The sequence below is a fragment of the Trachypithecus francoisi genome, unplaced genomic scaffold (genome assembly GCF_009764315.1).
Source record: "Trachypithecus francoisi isolate TF-2019V2 unplaced genomic scaffold, Tfra_2.0 Lachesis_group4, whole genome shotgun sequence".
Lineage (NCBI taxonomy): Eukaryota > Metazoa > Chordata > Mammalia > Primates > Cercopithecidae > Trachypithecus > Trachypithecus francoisi.
Genome location: NW_022681469.1, coordinates 16,386,057 through 16,402,448, shown reverse-complemented (window position 1 = coordinate 16,402,448; position 16,392 = coordinate 16,386,057). Strand labels below are relative to the sequence as shown.

Sequence of the window (16,392 nt, the reverse complement as noted above, 5' to 3'; positions counted from 1 at the left end):
CAGATCAATTACAGTTGACTTCAGTCCTGCCTGATTCATCTCCCAAAAATGTAGCCTCCACTTAAAAGAGCTTTCAAGTTGGGGTGGTGGCCCATTCAGTGATGTCACTGACAGATGCATCTTGTGGGGGTAAAATGTCCCAAAGTATCCTTTTTTGGCTCATGTTCATAAAGGCCCTGGTCTGGAATGTGCCACATCTGCTCTCACTCTGCCATGGACTCCTGGACCCTCTGTGTGTCCCTTTGTATCCTGGTAGCGAGAGAGTCCTCACATATTTATCATCTTCATGCTGGGCCTCTGTATAGATGACTTCCTGTGTTTTCCTTATTCTGTTTCCTAATTTTGCCTTCTTTTATAGCATGCACAGATGCTGGCATTATCCAGTCACCCAAGCATGAGGTGACAGAAATGGGACAGGCAGTGACTCTGGGATATGAACCAATTTTAGGCCACAATCTCCTTTTCTGGTATAGACAGACCTTCGTGCAGGGACTGGAATTGCTGAGTTACTTCTGGAGCCGATTTATTATAAATGACGCAGGTATGCCCATGGATCGATTCTCAGCTGAGAGGCCTGATGGATCATTCTCTACTCGGAAGATCCAGCCCACAGAGCAGGGGGACTCGACTGTGTGTGTCTGTGCAAGTTGCTTAGCCATAGCACTGTGGAATCTCCCCCTCCCTGTGCAGAAATTCTGGTGCTTCCTCTTTTCCCCACAGCTCCCAGCAATCCTGAGCAGTCTTTCCTGTGTCACCCTCCCCACAAGAATAATTAAGTGGGTTTGGAGCATGGCAAAGACAGAAGATGATACAATATCAACATACAAAATCTTGTGTAGGAGATAATATAGAAAACGCATTTTGCAAATTTCCCACAAATTGTGTTTGGAGTCAGAACTCACACACAGGTAGGATAAACCTTAATTACCCACACCGTAGGTTTCCCTGCCTTCCTATATTTGCCACCCCCACCCAAACAGTGGGAGCTCCTGAGAATGGCTTTGTCTTGTGAACTACTCTGCCCACTTCACTCTCTTCTCACTCTAAGCCGTGAACAGAAATTTCCCCTACAAGTGCTCTTTATTGTAAATGAAAGTTCTTTTCTATGATTGTGGACATCCCTTTATAATGCTAATTTCAATTTAACATTTATATATGGATTTTTACAGTACACTTAAAGAGATTTTCAATGTGGATAATACGGGCAGTTTAATACATTAGAAGTAAGCTACCCCTCTTGGCCTACAGGGATCCATTTGTTTCTATCTTGCATAAGGCAAGCCAGGTGCTAGCTAAAGGTCTATGTGCACTCACAGGACACTGATGAGATCTCCTCCACTGCCTGTTCTGGAACTATCAATATGAATATACACAGGATGTCTAAAGCACACAGGGCCGGGTGTGGTGGCTCATGCCTATAATCTCAGCACTTTGGGAGGCTGAGGCAGGAGGATTGCTTGAGGTGAGGAGTTCAAGACTAGGCTGGGAAACAGTGAGATTTTGTCTCTAAAAATATATATATACTAAAAATTAGCCTGTTATGGCAGCCTTAGCTACTCAGGAGGCTGAGTTGAGAGGATTGCTTGAGCCCTCCAGTTCGAGACTGGAGTGAGCCATGATCATTGCAATAGAGTAAAACCCCGAATCACACACAAAAAATAAATAAATAAAGTTAAAAAACATACACAGGCCTGGCCAGTCTTACTGTGCCCTCTTTCCTCCCTGATGCTGTGTCCTGAACGGCCAAATCTGTATTTTCTTTTTTTTTCTGGTTTATGCCACACATTTCTACACAGCACTTGCAATTTATTATGAAGAGTTATAATGTCTTTCTTCTCTAGTAGTATTTACATACTGATTATTTCTCAACTCTTATCAGTGTATCATCGGCAACTGCTGCAAAATGTGCCTGTATTTTGCCTGCCCAAGACAATTTGGGTTAACCCGAGTTCTTCCATAGAGGCCCAGGTTTCACTTGTCACTGTCCTATTTTTGTTATTCAAAGACCAAGACTTTCAAGATCAGAATGATGCGGAATGAAATTTAGGGTATTCTTTAATGTACGTCGGGAGACCTACTCTGTGTTTATATATTGTTTTGGTGTCTTCCTTGCTCTTCGGGCTTCTCTCTGCTGCTTCCAGATCATTTTCCTTCCTCCTTTGAAGCCCAGCTCCTTTATACACATGATGTGAGAACAGGACCCTTCTTTGCTGCACTTGCTTCTTTCCCTTCAGAACTCTCTTCTCATTCTATCCTTCTGTCTGCTACTAATCTTGTCATCATTCTTAATGACTACTCATCACACAGACCATTTTTACATTGGTTTGGCTCCTCACTTTCTTGACTTCACTTTTGAGGAGTTTTTTAACCTACAGCATTTTTAAGAGTTGCTTCCATGATTATAGTAAATATCTACTAAATAAATGCATATCTTTCTCAGCTTTGAGCTTTCTGCAGGTTGGGACTTTATTGGACATTTTATCCATTAATCCTGACGTTGTATATCTGACAAGGAAGGTATTAAAAATCACATGTTTTGAATCAGTGAATCAATAAATAGATTTGAAGAGACAAATGCAAAACAAAATTGTTCAGAGCTGGCTGTTCTGGGATGGACTACAGATAGACCGTGTAAGAAATAATAAAATCATCTGGTAATTTCAATTTATCTTTAGAATCTTTGGACAGAACAGCTCCAGGGGAATCAAGGGATCATAAATGGAAAGAGAGACAAAGAGGTTACGAGGTGAGAACCGGCTAGTGTAGCAGTCCCTGACCTAAGGTTTTCAAAGATAATATCGAGGTCCTCAATTTCTTTTTCATATTTTTTGAAAATGAAAGGAAATTATGCACATGACCCAAGCTATACATGATAAGGAAATTGACTCATGTCTTTGCTGAGATGAAATAATAGTAAAGTTCTGTGAAATTATGAAATTAACTTATAGGCTCTTCTCATGCCTGATTGGCAGTGCTGTGTGTTACAAAAATGACAAAATATATGATGACTTTAAAAACATTATTTTAAAAAAATTAGCATTTGCCAAGAATGGGGGTAAAAATTTAAATACTGACAGATGGTACAAGGAATGGAGACGTTTGAAACTTCCAGAGCCTCTGACCCGGCTCACCCCACTTTCCCAGGGCCCATGTCTTCTAAAGTTCACCTGCGTAGAGAAAGGGAAGTGTGGTTGTGCAGGAAATACAGCAGGTTAGGAAAGCACAGGCTCTAGAGCTTTTACAGGCTTTAACTTCCCGTGTATTTGTGCTATTTCCACAGCCTGGAACAAACTGTATTCTCCCCAAACAGGGCCAGACACTGCTCATCTATCAAGGACTGACTCACATCTACCTTCCTCTTTGCTTCTTACCCTGACATTCCCTGGCACTGTAGTATATCATTCTCTTTCCTTTACATTCAGAGGAAAATTCAGGTATATAATTGATACTACTTGATGTTTGTGAAATGAATAAATTAATGTCCATTTATACAGAGCTCTGAAGTATTATCTATTACTGTTTTCCCTTCAAAAGGGGCTCCTTTTACCTGAAATATAACAGAGAGTCATTATGGCTCATCTCAATTTTCCGTACAATTTCTGCAATATTCCAAGCAAATGTGTTTTCCCAATCAGGATTAGTGAGCACTACTACCCAGTACCATAACTATATCTAAAGCTGGAATTCACAAATGTCCATTTGGAACAAAGAAATTTATGTTATAATAATATTTATCCAGTCCCATGATCCAGTAAAAGAAGTTCCTCACGACAACCACACTTTTCCAAAACCACATCTTTGTAAGTCTGGAAACATTATCAGGGGTGCATCCCAGAAACCAAACTAAAACGCTGAGAGAAAAATTTGCTGTGCTCAGTAAGAGAATCTTATCATCCTTGCAATAAGAAGATACCGTGTGTGTATGTGTGTGTGTGTGAGAGTGTATTTGTGAGTGTGTTGTGTCTGTGTGTGAGTGTGTATATGTGTGCATTTTCTCCTGCAGATTCATCCACATGAAAATAGTTTATCTTTGGATTGCATTACTAAGAAGCACTGGGTCACTGGGGGAGCTCGTAGGTACTTCTGGCTAGTGATGGGAAACGTCAGACCACTCAATCTGCCTAAGTTATAGCCAATAGGGTTGTTTATTTCAAAACTTTTTATAAATTCAGAATCAAATATGTAAAAACTGGAAGCCCCTTTTATTAAATGCACTATATTTGGTAATAATGACTCTAAATACAAAATGTGAAGACACATGCATCTTATAAACCAAAAGGAGATATGAAGTATTTTTCCAAGATCATTCTGCTGGATATCTTCACACTGTTTAATTCTATGCCTTGTCTTATTCAGGATCTTCTCTTCCACCTTATCATACAAATTGCAATGACATAACAACTATTCATTTTGCAATCAAAATGTTAGTTAATGCACCCTTTTGTCTCCACTGGCTAAGGGAGGATTTAAAAATTAACCCTAAATTGGCTTATCTGGGAAAGCTTAGAGAGGGTGTATGTGAGAGGGTGGGGGTTGCAGGAGCCGGATGCAGGGTCTCTGTTACTGATTTGGACAATCTAGAGCTCATAAGGTCATAAGGTGTGAATCTCTGAGACTATGGATCTATAGCCACTTGGAGGCGCTGTTTCTCCGCAATGCTGCTGGGAACCCTGGGGAGGGGAGGGCAGGTGACCCAGAAGAGGAAGGCTGAAGAGAGTGCCTGGCTGCCTGCTAGCATCGGGGGGGCCATTTGAGTTCAGAGTGGGTTCTGAGTTAAACACAGACCTCTCACTGTCCAGGGAAGGGTAGGGGTGTGAAAGGCCTCAGTTTGTACCAACAAGAGAGTATCTCTGTGTCTGTCTGGCCAGTGGATGGTGAAGGGGCTGGGGCATCAAGGGCTTGGGAATCAGTGTCAGGGCAGGGACAGCGGTGGGCAGAGTAAGGTGTGACATGGACATGTGGACACTGTGCTCCACCTGCTCCACTTTTAGTTTTGGACCCTTCAGGGCAGGAATGATACATGGGGTAGCAGAGCCAGGGACCCGCCTAAGGGTACAGTGGGCAAAGGATGGCCTGCAGAGGAAGTAAATGGAAAGGCAAGTTTCCTATGGAAATGCCAAAACATTCCTGCCTCCGCTCAGAAAAAGATCATGAAAGGGATGTTGGCAGCCAGAGGGACTCAGGATCTGGTGATCCAACAGGCCTTTCCCAAGTTACCTCTGCTGCTTCTTTATGAGATCTGTTTTGATTCTGACAGAAATCATGCAAAATAAGTGTTATCTAACTGTGCATACTTTTCACCGAAACAGCTTTCCTGGGTCTCATATACCCTTGGATGGAAGAAACCAGACATAGCATTGGATAGATCAGTAGTGAGGTGACTGTAGTTAACATCAACCAATTGTGCATTTCAAAATAGCTAGAAGAGAATAATTCAAATGTTCCTAAGGTAAAGAAAAGACAAATATTTAAAGTGATGCCTATTCCAATGACCATGATTTGATTAATGTATCAATGATCACATCTACTTAAAAAATATGTACATCTGATATGTATCAATAAATAGTTAATTGAAAAGAACATAACTGGCTGAAGTCGGTTCCTCCAGCACCTCTACCCACTGTCCCCACTCTGCAGATTTGTCTTCTCACATGGCCTTTCGTTTCCAGGTCCCCATTAGCAGGAAGAGAAAGTCAGGCATTATATATGATCATTATAGTCTCTTTGCTGAAAAGTCCAAGGAACATACAACTTCCAGGCTAACCATATTCATTCATCCTTCATTGTGACAAAAAAGAGAGGTGCAATTTTCTGCACCATAGCTGTGCTGTGAATGAGGCCAGGTGATCTCTTTAATGAAGGCTATGTGAGGAGAGAGTTTTCTCAGTGCACAGCAAAGGGAATGGGATGTTTTTAAAGGAAAGTGTAGTTTTCCTCTACCTGATGTAATTTATTATGAGGGAAAAGACACAAATCATTATTATTCATTAGTTAATTTATTGATTTCACAAACATTTTAAGCCCCCCGCTTTGTACAAAGGATTGTGCCACATAAATTTAAAAATGAAACAAAAAATAAAATTTAGAAAAACAGATAAGACAATTTTTTTAAAAAGTACATTTCTTGCCTTTGACAGTATTAAGGCAATTAATATTGAAATGTATTTACTGAATTATTTTGAAATTTATTTATTAAATTATTTTGCTAATTCAAAGTACTTTAATGTTTCTGAATTATACAAATGTCCTCTTTTAAAATCTTTCTGTTTAGTTACCTACCTCCTTTTACACCTTTTTAAAAAAATTTTAGTGAGGACATTTAATATGAGATCTATCCTCTTAACAGGCTTTTAAGTATACAGCAGAGTGTCATAGTCCACAGAAACAAGGCTGTACAGTAGATCTCTAGAACTTCCATATCCTGCTTAACTGGGAATTTTGTACCTGTTGACAGCAACTCCCCATTTCCACCAATCCCTAGCCCGTGGATTTAGTTTTTACTTCCATGAGTTTTTGACTATTTAGGTTGCCTCATAAAAGTAGAAAAAGGCATGGTGGCTCACGCCTGTAATCCCAGCACTTTGGGAGGCTGAGGTGGGCACATCACGTGAGGTCAGGAGTTGGAGACCAGCCTGGCCAACATGGTGAGACCCCGACTCTACTAAAAATACAAAAATTAGCTGGGCATAGTGGTAGGCGCCTGTAATCCCAGCTACTCAGGAGGCTGAGGCAGGAGAATCATTTGAACCCAGGAGGTGGAGGTTGCTGTGAGCTGAGATTGCGCCATTGCACTCCAGCCTGGGCAACAGGGAACTCCATTTCCAAAAAAAAAAAAAAAAAAAAAGAGTCATGCAGTATTTGTCTTTCTGTGTCTGGCTTACTCACTTACCATAATGTCCTCCAGGTTTATCCACATTGCCACATATGGCTGGATTTTCTTCTTTTTTGATATTATTTCCTTGTGTGTATATAACACATTTAAGGTCTGTGGTAATAAATGCATAGTATTTGACTGTTTCTATAAAACCATGCATCGCATGAGTGGCAGGGTCATTTGCAGAGGTGCAGGCTCTGAGTGCATCAATGCACCTTTATGGTTCAATTATGCTGCACGGAGAAGACTCAGAAAAAAATCATAATTCCATCCTTTATTGTCATTTTACTATGCACAAAATAGAAGTCCTTCATTTGCAAAATTGCAGTTAATTAGAAATTCAACTGTCAGAAAAAGCCTTAAGACACAAATGCTATTCTCATTTAACAGAGAGGAGGGAATTGACCCACAGGTTAAATAACATGATCACATTAAATGGCTATTAGGATGCAGTACTGGGCGTCCAGCTCCGACCTGTCAGTCTCTAATCCCTGTGTTTATAGCTCTGTGCTATAAGGCATTTTCATAAAGAGCGATGCCTAACTTTCAAAATCAGAGTGTTTGCTCTCTACATCCCTTTCAGACCTGCTGGTTCCAATAACATCATAGACAGAGGTGAATTTATCCTGGAGACAGTGTAGGGAAAGAACTCTGAAAAAATGCCATGGCACCCAGCCCTGACTCCCACTCTAACACCACCACATCGCTACCTGAGGCCAGCTCTTGACAGGTTAGGTTTAGTTTGCTTTTTGTTTTGTTAATCTATAAAATGAGACTAATACAGTCCATCTATAAGGCCGTATACATAATTTAGTATCATAAAATATCTAGCCTATAATAAGAATCCAAATATCTTGATTCCCTTTGTTAATCTCAGACAGCCTCTTGCACCCTTGCCATGCACAAAGGCAGATTCAGAAACATTCTGCCTAGAAATCTTAAGCTGAGAACTTAGAAGTCACAGAAGTGGAAATATATATGCCTGATGATTCTTTACATGAAATTAACTAAAGAATATAGCATACATATCTCCTCAGATATTTAAAAATCAATTTTATTAATATATAGATTATATAAAACATTACACATTTTAAATGAACAGATCAGTGATTTTGGAGCAACATATGTGTATAGACCCTTCTAATCCCCATCCCTATTAAGATGTCAAATATTTCCATCACGCAGAGAGTTTTCTCATTCCTCTGTGCAATGCCTCCCTCCATCCCTGACAACCAGTGATATTTATCACTAGAAAATAGTTTTGCTCAGGTATATTTTTAATGGAAATTTACAACCTCTAACTATTAAAACACTTCCTCTTTAGTACACAGGTAAATATTCAAGAGAGGGAGGTGCTCCTAAAGATATTTATGGCTATGCCCATCAATGATAGAATGGATAAAGAAAATGTGACACATGTACACCATGGAATACTATGCAGTCATAAAAAGAATGAGATCATGTCCTTTGCAGGGACATGGATGAAGCAGGAAGCCATTATCCTCAGCAAACTAACACGGGAAGAGAAAACCAAACACCACATGTTTTCACTTAGTGGGAGTTGAACAAAGAGAACACATGGACACAGGGAGGGGAACAAAACACACTGGAGCCTGTCGGAGGGTTGAGGGAGAGGGGAGGGAGAGCATTAAGGGGAATAACTAATGCCTGCGAAGCTTAAAGCCTAGATGACGGGTTGATGGGTGCAGCAAACCACAGTAGCACATGTTTATCTATGTAACAAACCAGCGCATTCTGCACAAGTATCCCAAAACTTAAATTAAAATTTAACAAATTAGAAGAAAAGATTTTTATGGCTTTAGAAGGGTTTCAAACACTTCCAGAACCCTGAGAGATACCTGATCCATGTTAGGGATAATCCTGCCTGGAGATAGACAAAATGATGAAATGACATCAAAAATCTTCCCAGCTGGAAGAGGCTGTTTCCACATAATTTGTTCATTCATTTTCATTATTTTTTCTCATACATTCATTCACTTAAATTATTTTATAATGATATTCTGACCAAAACTAACAATCTCTGAGAACATTATTTTGAGTTTCCATCAGACAATATTTAGCTGTGATTTAGCTCTGCTTCCTGAGCACATAGAGTACACTGGGGCCAAGCAAACCATGTGCAATGGTGACTCCATTGAGAGATAATGTCACACTGAGAGAAGGGTTCTATCTTCCTTGACCCCAAGTGTCCAACCCATAAAATGTGAGCCTTGAGCTAGAAAATTCTCCTTTCTGTTCTGGCGCTGCCTGGGCACCAGGCTCTTTTGCTGTGTGTCTCTCTGTTTTCTGGACCAGAGAAATACTGATCACATATGTGGCATCCACTCATTGGTTTGGTGGACCCCAGCTTGCAGGTAAATAGTACCAGGTGGTCCTTTGCTATGACTTTAACTTCTGTGTTCTTCACAGAACACAGTCCCATTGATGGGACCCAAAGTCCCACTGATATTGAGTGACCCAGACCCTGGTCATGTGCTTGTGCTAAAAAGGAAAATAGCACATGGGGAGGTGAGAAGAATATGAAACACAATTATGTACTCAGAAGCAGCCATACAACTTACTAGCATCCCCTTTGTTCAAAAATTGGTAAGAATTTGAAGAACATGACAATGGTGTCCTAATAAGTGTGGGACCCTGTGCACCAAGATACGTTATTTGAGCTCCTTTTTATTTATTACTAAATTAATGGCAGGAATCCCACACAAAGGGATACCCCCTATGAAACATGACAACTCAAATTAAAACAGAGCACCCTTCCTTACCCTAAAGTCTGCCCTCCCTCCCTCCCTGAGTCCCTCATGCATAAGACCACCTTTGTGCCCATAGGTCATGGGCAGTGCTGGGTGGCCACCGTCGTCCACACATAGAAGGCAGTCAGCAGCGTGAGGTGGTTCTGCCTGCTGTGATCTCACCCCAGGCATGGAAAGCAAGAGTCCTGGGTGTGGCTGAAGGTGCTCAGCTGTGTTTCTCAGGAGTCCCATCTGTCCGTGAATGGACAAGAAACAGAGCAAAACGACTCCTCCAATGTTGATGAGCCTGCTCCTGGGATTTGGAAACTTGATAACAGAGAAAACCAATATAGACAAAGGATTTTAAACAGGATTATGGTCCATTAAGCAAATTAGAAAAGGATACTTCAAGGAGTATTTGGAACACAGGAATCAAAAACACCAGGAAGACATGAGGAGTTTCCCTAAGACTCTAGACTACAGCACTTTGTAGATAACTAACACCAGAATATTAATTATATCATTGAAGAAATAAAATTTACATTGAATTACAAACTGTTTACAAAAGGTCATGAAAATCTTTTAGACTTGTTTCAATTCAGACATATGTGTTCTTCTCATTCTCAGCTGTTCACTGGTGCATTTATTTTGGATTTGACCATCTGGGGAAGAGGCGTGGCCTCTCCTGGCCTCTCCCTCCCTGGGGCCCAGGCAAGGAGAATGAGGTCTCAGAATGACTACCTTGAGAGTCCTCTTCCCCTTTCATCAACACACAGACCCAGAAGACCCCTCCGTCCTGTAGCACCTGCCATGAGCATTGGGCTCCTGTGCTGTGCAGCCTTTTGTCTCCTGTGGGCAGGTAGGTCCCGGGCAGGGCCCCTTATGTGGATTTCAAGGCCCAGTGCCTTCCCACTGGGGCTGCAGCATCAGCTTTGTTCTCCTTCTCCACAGGTCCAGTGAATGCTGGTGTCACTCAGACCCCAAAATTCCAGGTCCTGAAAACAGGACAGAGCATGACATTGCAGTGTGCCCAGGATATGAAACATGACTCCATGTACTGGTATCGACAAGACCCAGGCGTGGGGCTGAGGCTGATTCATTACTCCGTTGGTGCTGGTATCACTGACAAAGGAGAAGTTTCCAATGGCTACGATGTCTCCAGATCAAACACAGAGGATTTCCCACTCAGGCTGGAGTCGGCTGCTCCCTCACAGACATCTGTGTACTTCTGTGCCAGCAGTTACTCACAGCGCTACAAGGCTGCCTCCTCTCTGCACATAAAGCCAGGCAGGCTCTGCCCTCCTTCCTCACCCAAGACTCAGCGATGCCCTGGGCAGAGTTCTCTACATCAGGGTCCTTGGAACCCCAAGTGACCCCAAGTGGCCCAGACAGTATGAGCCTCGCTCTGTGCCAGGTGCCTCTGTAGGCAGTCTCAGCCAGGCCTGGACTGCTCCCAGGTCTTCAGATGTCTCCTTTTCTGCTCTATCTGTTCTTTTCTCAGAGCTCTCCTTTTGGGGTGGGGCGAGGGCTTCCCCAGCTCCTACTTTTCTATCCTGAGTCCGAGGCCCCCAGGATAAAACAGGATGTGTATTTCAGATCCATCTAGACTCCCGTCTCTCTCTCGTGACCTTATTGCTTCCTCTCTCTAGGGTTTCCCCAGCCCCCACCCTCACGTGGTCTCTCCTGTGGCCCACCTTTCCCATCTGGGCAGTGACCCTCCAAGGCCTTGCTGGGTCTCTCCTCCCCCCACCTCCCTGCCGCTCTCTACTGCAGCCATGAGGGCAGCCTCTCCTGTGCCTCCTTCATTCCTATCACAGAGACTTCAAAGCCCATTTCCTCTGCGCTGGGCTGGAGGCTTCCTTTCTGCAGTGGCCAGCTCCTAGCTGTCCCCCAGATCTCAGCATGATCAGACCCTCTTGTGGGAAGCACTCCCTCCCCTCCCAGCTGAGATCAACTTTCCTCTCATAAGCTCTCACAGATTCATGTGTCTGTTAGTAACCTTTAGCGCAGTTGGGCTTTCTCAGATACTTATCTGGTTATTTTTTTACTCCACCTAATTTTTAAGCCCATGGGAGCTGAGGCTGTGCCTGCTGCATTTACCAACATTGGTGCCTCGCATGTGGGGAGACAAATGTCAGAGGATGGATGAGTGAATGAGAGGTTAAGTGAATGATGAGTGGGTGGATGACCCAATAGTAGGAACACGCTACATCTACTTTAACCTGGCAGAGATCTAGCATTAAGTACAACAAATCCCATCCCTTTGATTGCTGGGCTCAGGTCAGTCTTGGAAATTGATGGGGAAATTGATCCTGGCATCCACACCTGGCTCAAGGCTTCCTCTTGTGGTTGCAGCACCAGACCTCCTGCAGGTCTCTGTGCTCTCCTTCAGGGTCTTTCCCCACAACAAATCGAGACAGATCAGAGATCTACCTCTAGAATTCCATCCTTAAAAGTTGTTCCTTGAAATCACTTCTGGTAAGAAAATCTCCATTAGGTTTGCATCAATAAAACAGGGCTACTACAAGTTTGAGAGTATAACAGATTTATGATCAGAATTAGATGTTATGCATATGTGGGAGGAGCTGAGGAAAAGAAGGTCTGGAGGAGAGAAGTCAGAAGGTGAAGGAGGTAGTCAGTAGCCAGGGCTTCTGGAGGTCTGGGCAGGACAGACTGGAGTGGCAGGAACATGAGAGGATCAGAGTATGCCAGGCCATGCAGTGGGACCTTGAGCCGGGAGCACAGGAAAAGTCCAAGAAAACCTTCTTCTGGGGAAACTGTACCCACTGTATGGGGCCCACCCCTGCAGGTTTACTTGCAAACACTGGGGGCAGCCTGGCTGCTGTTGGCCAGCATTTGGGAAGATGAACTGGATACAGGGCGCAGAATAAACAGGACTTTCTAGGTCTGTTGGATGCCTCTGTGTCCGCCGGTCACAGACTCTCACTGTCTGACCACAATGACCTGCCAAGTATAATAATAGTGACTGCTTTTCATCTGTCTTCCAAATTTTACCAAATGTACCTTGACCATCTGTAACCCTGAATGGCAAAAGAAATGGCATTCTGAGAAAGGCAGGCTCTTGCCTTCGCAAAGTTGACTTAACACAGTCCAGCACAGGACAGAGATTAAGGCATTGGATCACACAACTGCCTCAACCTGCCGCAGTCCCTGGATTCTTCTCTGTGGACACCTGTGCTTCCCAGGTGAATGTGGACACAATTTGTATGTAGATGTTCCAGACGCTGGCTACTAACTTTTCTTTTAATCCTGTGCCGGACATCTCCCTCCACCCAGAGGGTCTATATATGTATGAGATTTATTTTTAAAAATTAGAAAATTTGAATTCTATTCTGAATCTTTTGTTGGGACTGTCCAGAGAGCATTTTGGACCCTACCAACCTATGTTGTGGGTGTATTTGGCAGCCCGGAGTGCAGCAGACAGTTCTTGGGCCTGTACATTTGCGAGTTAGACTGGAGATGCCTGTAAACATGACAGACTCTTAGTGTTGTTCACTCTCAGTCCAGGCCTCTCTGGAATGTCACAGACGACCATGGAACAAATAGATTCCCAGTAAGAAGAATATTAGGACATATTAGAAGATAGCAATGAGGAAATGTGAGCATATGCAACAAAAGATTGAAGTGCAAACCCAAAGACTGGAAATTTTGGCATTATAAGATATGAAAGTTTGGAAAGCTACATTTAAATGAACATGAGGGGAAACTGAAACAAGGAAAAAGAGAATGTCTGAAACCATCAAGTAACTTTCATAAAAATTGTCAAATAATGTATCTAGGAATGCCTCACACACTCACCGAAAACAAAATGAAAAGTCAAACAGCTGATCAGCTCCTCCTAAAGAGATTTTTAGTGGTGTCAAAGATGATGGATCTCCAGGAGTCATCTAGAATGCAGCACAGAAAATTAAAAGTGAACTATGAAAAGTTAAAGAGCAGGGAGGAAAAAAAATGGATGTTTCCTATATATTAGAATATGCCTATTTTTCATAAATTCCCATTTTTTCTTGCATACGATTGCAGTTTCAAACAGGTAAATGGGTAGAATGTTATGAGGTGATATTTATGAGATGTTAGCTGACAATTCTTTAGAGGTGTTTAGGACCCAAATTCAGAGTTTCCAGAATCAAAATGAATCTCAATTAAGACAAATAGTCAAGTCATAGGGAAATTGTAGAACCTGAGGGACGAAGAGAAGATTTTGAAAGCTGTCAGAGAAAAAGAGAAATACCACCCACAGGGATAGATGGAGAACAGGAGTAAGTCAAGATAGTGGTTAAAAATAACCATTAGCTCAATTGTCATTTTCCTTCTTTTAAGGTGACATTGATTAAAAACAACTTTTATAAGTGGAATATGAAAAAAGACCTCTGTGAGTTTCTACCCAAGTATCTTTTCTGAATGACAGTTAACAAAGGTGGGAAATGATCCCAGAAGAAAGGCACGAGGGCAGTTCGTGAGGGGACCCATGCGATGGGGCAGCCCTGTTGGGCACGTGTGACTGGGGGAATAGAGGAGGCTGGGGCATGAAAGGCGATGGCAGAGGGGACCCTGACTTGGAGAAAAGACAATGAGCTCACCCCTTTGTGCCCTATGTTGGGGGCAGTGTTGGCGCATCCTACAGGACATGTCCAGCAGACAGAAGAGCAGCTGTGGGATGAGAAGATGAACTCAGAGATGCAGTGTGAGGTCTCCAGGCCCAGAGAGCTCTGGAGCCCAAAGTGATGAGCCATGCATTGATGTTAAAAAGGAGGTTATAAATATTTAAAGCGTCACCCAAGTGTGTTCTAATATAAATGCTGTGACCCTGACGTCCTGGGGATTGAGAGAGGAAGTGATGTCACTGTGGGAACTGCCCTGTGGGGACAAGGACGTCCGTCATCCTCTGCTCCTGCTCACAGTGACACTGATCTGGTAACGCCCCCGTCCTGGCCTGACCCTGCCATGGGCACCAGGCTCCTCTGCTGGGTGGTCCTGGGTTTCCTAGGGACAGGTGAGTCCTCTGAACACAAAGTAGTTTCATTTTTTTTCTGTGTGTAGGCGTGTGTGTGCGTGTGTGTGTGTGAGTGATGACTACAAATGTTTTCCTTATTCTGTTGCCAAATTCTACTTCCACAGATCACACAGGTGCTGGAGTCTTGCAGTCCCCAAGGTACAGAGTCACGAAGAGGGGACAGAATGTAACTCTCAGGTGTGATCCAATTTCGGGTCATGAGTACCTTTACTGGTACCAACAGGCCCCGGGCAGGGCCCAGAGTTTCTGACTTACTTCCGGAATGATGCTCAACCAGACAAATCAGGGCTGCCCAGTGGTTGTTCTCTGCAGAGAGGCCTGAGGGATCCGTCTCCACTCTGAAGATCCAGCCCACACAGCAGGGGGACTCGGCCGTGTATCTCTGTGCCAGCAGCTCAGCCACAGAGTGGCACAGTCGCCTCCTTCCTGTTCACAAACCTCACCCTTCTTTCTCTTTACAGCTGCTAGAGACCGTTAGCAGAGGCCTGTCTTTCATCCTCATTTTTTCATGGGAAGGATAGATTTGGACATCGGCTGTCCATTAGGTAGAAAGAGACCACAGATTCCTTCCTGAAACACAGTGACTGCAAATGTAGGTGGTGAAAACAATCCTGGCCCACTGCACTCTAGGAGTCCTCAGAACCAGCTCACTTCTTCAAGCAAGGAGTGGGTGTCTTAGCCTCGGCCTTCAGGGCAGACATGCATCTTCTATAGGTCTTGGAAGCTGCGGTGCTGCCCACATACTTGAGGTTGTCAAAAGCAGGAAACATGCTTTTCTCATGTGTATGTTGAGGCATCTAGAAGGTCTGAGGCTACATCCCAGGAACATCTTTCTTCTGAAGCCTCTTCTATCCCTCTCATCTTAGAAGTTTTCTGCAACAAAATATCAAATCTCTCTTCCTGTTTAAAATACAGGTCTTTGCAAATTTTTGGTCCTTACTTGATAAATACAATCATGATAACATGATGTTATCATGATTGTATTTATCTACTACTTTAAGCCACGTGTATCCTTTATTTTATTTCCATTTGTCATTGCTGATATCCTGGTAGACAGAAGCATGCATTCACCACTGCTGCCTGTTCACCTTGATTCCCTCAGGAAATCGAATTTCTAGACTCTGAGTGTTTTCATTGTTGTCCAACTCATCTGATTTGAAATAATTTGCCTGAGGCCTTTAACTCAAGAAGTGTTTCATTTATAATGTTGATTCTATTCCTTTTTATTTCTCATATTATATAGTTATATAGTACCTGTTATAAATAGAAGTACAGTGATTATATTGCAATAGAATCTTCCACCTGTCTGTGGGTGATGCTGCAGTTTGTATCTATGAAAGCGAATGCACTGGTCAGAGCTCATGTGATTACGGATCATGGGTTTCTGAGAGTCCTCTGTGACAGACCACTTCTCCAAGTCTGGGACTTAGTGTCCCAGACGCAGCCATGATAGAGGTGCCCTGAGTCTTTCATAGCTAGGAGGGGCATCATAGCCCTTCCAAATTCACTGATCAGAAATCGTCGTGGTACAGACACCAAATTTCTTTCCCCAGAGAATCATGGTCTTTGGGAGGGAGATGCTCTGGAGCCATTTTTTTTTATTGTGCCATCCTGAAAACACTCCTTGCTCAGGTGCCCTGTGTCTCCTGTGACTGAGTAAGGCCAGGGCACAGATGGGAATTCCCTGTCTTCCTAGAACTTCACTCTAACTGCTGCCACCTTCCTCCACATGA

General features: G+C 43.0%; 1 protein-coding gene and 2 gene segments (V, D, J or C); all 3 read left to right on the top strand.

The window, feature by feature from the left end:
- The window catches only part of LOC117072418, a 372,247-nt gene that overhangs the window by 78,077 nt on the left and 277,778 nt on the right, over window positions 1–16,392 (top strand).
- LOC117072419 (M1-specific T cell receptor beta chain-like) overlaps window positions 1–16,392 on the top strand; it is a 339,687-nt gene that overhangs the window by 51,244 nt on the left and 272,051 nt on the right. The window lies entirely within an intron of this gene.
- Window positions 10,312–16,392, top strand: part of LOC117072417 — a 293,342-nt gene continuing 287,261 nt past the window's right edge. Inside the window, 2 exon segments of the C gene segment in view lie at window positions 10,312–10,483; window positions 10,576–10,863. Of these exon segments, the coding sequence occupies window positions 10,345–10,483; window positions 10,576–10,863 (427 nt within the window).